The sequence below is a fragment of the Trachymyrmex septentrionalis genome, unplaced genomic scaffold, assembly GCF_001594115.1.
Source record: "Trachymyrmex septentrionalis isolate Tsep2-gDNA-1 unplaced genomic scaffold, Tsep1.0 scaffold6, whole genome shotgun sequence".
In the NCBI taxonomy this organism is placed as follows: domain Eukaryota; kingdom Metazoa; phylum Arthropoda; class Insecta; order Hymenoptera; family Formicidae; genus Trachymyrmex; species Trachymyrmex septentrionalis.
Window position 1 is genome coordinate 1,929,510 of NW_017305778.1, and position 3,897 is coordinate 1,933,406.

General features: G+C 34.2%; 1 protein-coding gene across 7 annotated transcripts in view; it reads right to left on the bottom strand.

Annotated features, from left to right (window-relative positions):
• Positions 1-6: 6 nt before the first annotated feature.
• The window catches only part of LOC108752314 (multidrug resistance protein homolog 49-like), a 92,739-nt gene continuing 88,848 nt past the window's right edge, over positions 7-3,897 (bottom strand). For all 7 annotated transcript variants that reach the window (XM_018493070.1, XM_018493072.1, XM_018493068.1 and 4 more), the window contains one exon: positions 7-473. In XM_018493070.1, the coding sequence (XP_018348572.1) occupies positions 267-473 (207 nt within the window). In that variant the 3' untranslated portion in view covers positions 7-266. The remainder of the gene's footprint in view (positions 474-3,897) is intronic.

The window sequence follows — 3,897 nt, forward strand, 5'->3', positions numbered from 1 at the left end:
TCTAGGAACCTATCTTCTGTCCTAGCGAATCTGTTCCTTTGAACGGCCATCGTTTGGGCATCTTTGACATCTCGTGGCCTTTCGGCGGTGACAATTGCTACTTGAGTTCCGCTTTGCGGTCTTTATGCGGTGTTTGGACAGTTTGGCTTTTCTCTACTTTTCACACGCTCAACCGTCGATCCTCACGCTTCCAAGACGCTCGATGCACCGGTCGAATCGCGCACGAAGAAGAAAAAGGCATAGGAATCCGACGATTAGTCGCTCTTTTACTGCTGGGTAGAGGTTTGCTGAAGAGTGTGCAAGTGAGCATAAAGACCACCGGACGCCATCAGGTCGTCGTGGGTGCCCATCTCGGCCACGGTACCCCGATCGAGCACGCAGATCACGTCGGCGTTCCTTATAGTGGCCAGACGGTGGGCTATGGTGATACACGTTCTGCCCTGCATAGCCTTGTCCAGGGCCGCCTGCACGACCTGCACGCAGAAAATATCGGTTAATGCGAGAGGCTCTTTCCTGAGGATATAAATGTGTGACGACGAGAACATAAATGTAAGTGATTGTTAGGTTGACTTTTTCTTTGTATATCTTGATCTTTTAGCATGATTTCGTGTACACAAATACTGTGTGCAAAAACTAAGGCATAGATATATAATACTTAGAATTTAATTGAATTAGGGGTTACTATATCGTATTATATCGTATTTATTATATTGGGTATTGTGAAAAATATTGCATAAAAATAAACCTATTAATAAATATTTTTCATTTTAAACGCCAGACATCAATATAAATAATTTTAATAAAGAAAAAAACGTAACGTACATAATTGTAACATACTTACATAGGAAAGAAAGGTTTTACTGAAGTATCTAAAAATTTTTATTAGAGATAGATCTAAAAAAATAATTTTGTTTCATCAAAATAATTATGTAGGATGCTCAAGTTGGTTCTTAGAACACTGAAAGAAGAAATCAACATATTCAAAATGTTACTTGTGACATTTTTTTCGACATTTTTTTTATAATAAAAAATTTGACTGTGATGACAGAATATATATTTCTGTGAAATATATTACATTTCTCTTATTATTGTAAAAAAAAATAAAATCGCGATGATTTATTTGCTAGAAATATATTTCCATTTCGCCATATTTAAATAAGAATTTATTTCAGTGAAATAAGCATTGTATCGTCCACAAATAAATTAAGTAGTTTTTTCCCAATACATGTTAAAACTTTTTGCAGCATTATCATAAACGCTTAAAAATGTTGTATATAATTATTTTGATGATCCAACAAAATTACTTTAAAAATTTATATTTAGCTAAATTTTTAGATATATAGAAAAAAACGATTTTGCTGAAGTATTTAAAAGTTTAGATAGATACAGATTTGGAAATAATTTTATTGGCTTATAAAAGTAATTATGCAGGATAATCAAATTGATTGTTAGAATATCAAGACTTTTTGCAGAATATTCTTCATACTTAAATTGTTTATACAAATTATTTTGATGGTTCAACAAAATTATTTTTTATATCAATCTAAATTTTTAAATACTTTAACAAAATTCTTGTTCTTTCTTTCCATGTAGTAAAGTAAAACAAACCTCGGATATGCCACTAAGAGTAGCACCAAAAGATTAAGAATTATTCGAATAACCTTTATAAAAAACTTTTATTCGAGTATAAATTTTTTTATTTATTTGAATTAATATCGAGATATACTCGAGAATTAATCGCTTGCGTTGGAATAATATCTTTTATTAAGTGTGTTTTTTTTTACTATCATTTAAAAAAGTCACGATCACAAACAGAGAATTATCTTCTCTCTCAGAATTTATATCTCTAACGCAATATAAAAAATTATTCACCGCTTACGTAATTTATTTCTAAAATAGTCTGATATAAATTTTAACTTTTGGTATCGCGCGTTGCATATGCATAACATCGATCCATTACGCAAAACGAGGCGTGCCGCGTGCTAGCGTGGAAGTGTTAAAAACAAATTAACATTAATAATACAAAGGCGTGCACATGTTCCTTGCGCGTACCTGGGATATAAATTATTCAATATGTCTTCCCAAAACTATTTCTGTAAACGCGAAGTAATTAGCGTGAGCGGTGGTTAACGCGGAACATAGTTTAAATCAGGGGAGCGATTTAGGCATGGGGCGTTTTAACGGGGCTAATCGAACGTAAACACTTTCCCGTTTTCGTTTTACGGGACAAAAGGAGGAACAGGCGCCGTCGCTGAATTGTGTTCGGAGAGAAAGAGAGAGAGAGAAAGAGAGAGAGAGGGGGGAGGACGCGGAAACAATATTACCACGAAATTCATTTGGCCGCGACGAGCCGTTTCCCGACCGGGGTGCAACAACCGCTTGCTCGTAGAGCCGAGCATTTCCGATTGTTAGCACCGATAATACCGGTAATGGCGTGACAGCCGGTACGTCCGGTAATTCGGCAGATCGACATCGAATGACGGTGGGAGAGTATAAAAAAAAGTATATATATATATCTGATTGACGATATTTACAGAATATGTTCGACTAATTATCGCAGCATTTTTTTTAATGGAATTTCTTTACGCATGGAATGAAAAAATGTGATTGTGCGGCTGTACAATTTGTGCGACAGGAGGAATTGATCTGCGCATACAAGATCATTACTGGATTTAATCGAACTTTGCCAGAATTATCATACAAACCGCGTGTTGGTATACAGCAGCGTATAATATGCGGCGACGCGGACATTATTTCGGGGCCATGCTCTTTGACTCGCACTTTCTACCTCTATTTTTCATCTAAATCCACCTGGGTCACGTTAATATTCATCTCACTACCCCGTGCTCACTACGCTACAGTTTAGATTACCGCGAAATCGCTGCAATCGACGGCCCGCTGTAGTGGACATCGTATAAATACTCAAATATTTATTATCCGACCTCCGTGACTATCGTACTCGTTATTGCTTATCGGAAATAGTTCCGTTTGCAACATAGTTCCGTGATATTTATGCCCTATATATTTGTTTCAATAGTCTCTCTCTCTCTCTCTCTCTCTCTCGTTAAAAATGTAGATAATTTATTTAAATCATATGTAAGAAATTAATTGTTATAATATTTTTATTTTCTCCAATCTCTAATCATTGCTTTTGCAATTTAAAATGAGACAACTTTCAAAGTACAGATCTTAGAATTTATAATATAGAAAAGGAAGCGTTATAGAATAGGTGAGAGATTGTAGAATATCATGATGTAATTTGTGATGTATTTTGGAGGTGACCGCTAAAATTACTTCTTCACAGTCTGCTTAGACGTTATAACATGGTCACTGGTCATTAGTATTTACTGTGTTGTTGTAAAAACTCCATGTTTCTCCTTTGTTTTACAGGTAGCAAGTAGACAGTTTTATAGAGGTGTACATTTTACGTAATTTTTAGAAGTGTGTTGATATTAATTCTGTGACTAGTTTAACTTGGAGGCCTCGAATGTACAAGTAGCTCTTAATTGAGTGAGTAACTTTTATTGCACACTTCACTTAACTTCGAAAAATATGTTGGTATTAATTTTGTAGCTTTAATCTAGTTTGGAGACATTTAATGTGATTTTTTTGTAATTTTACTTGTACTTTTGGTAATATATAAGTATCCGACAAATATATTAGTTAGTGATGTTCCATTTCTTTCCTCTTATTGTACATAACTGCAATTTTTTATCCCTTTTTAATTTTTTTGTAAATTACATTCGTTCTATTACCTTACTTGAAGAACTTCTACCTATAATTGTTTTATAATATCGATAATTGGTACCATTTTATGGCCTAATTTTTCGTTTTCTAGTTAACATGTGGTTAAACTTAATCTGATAATAATGTAAAAATTATATTTTTTAGCCATTT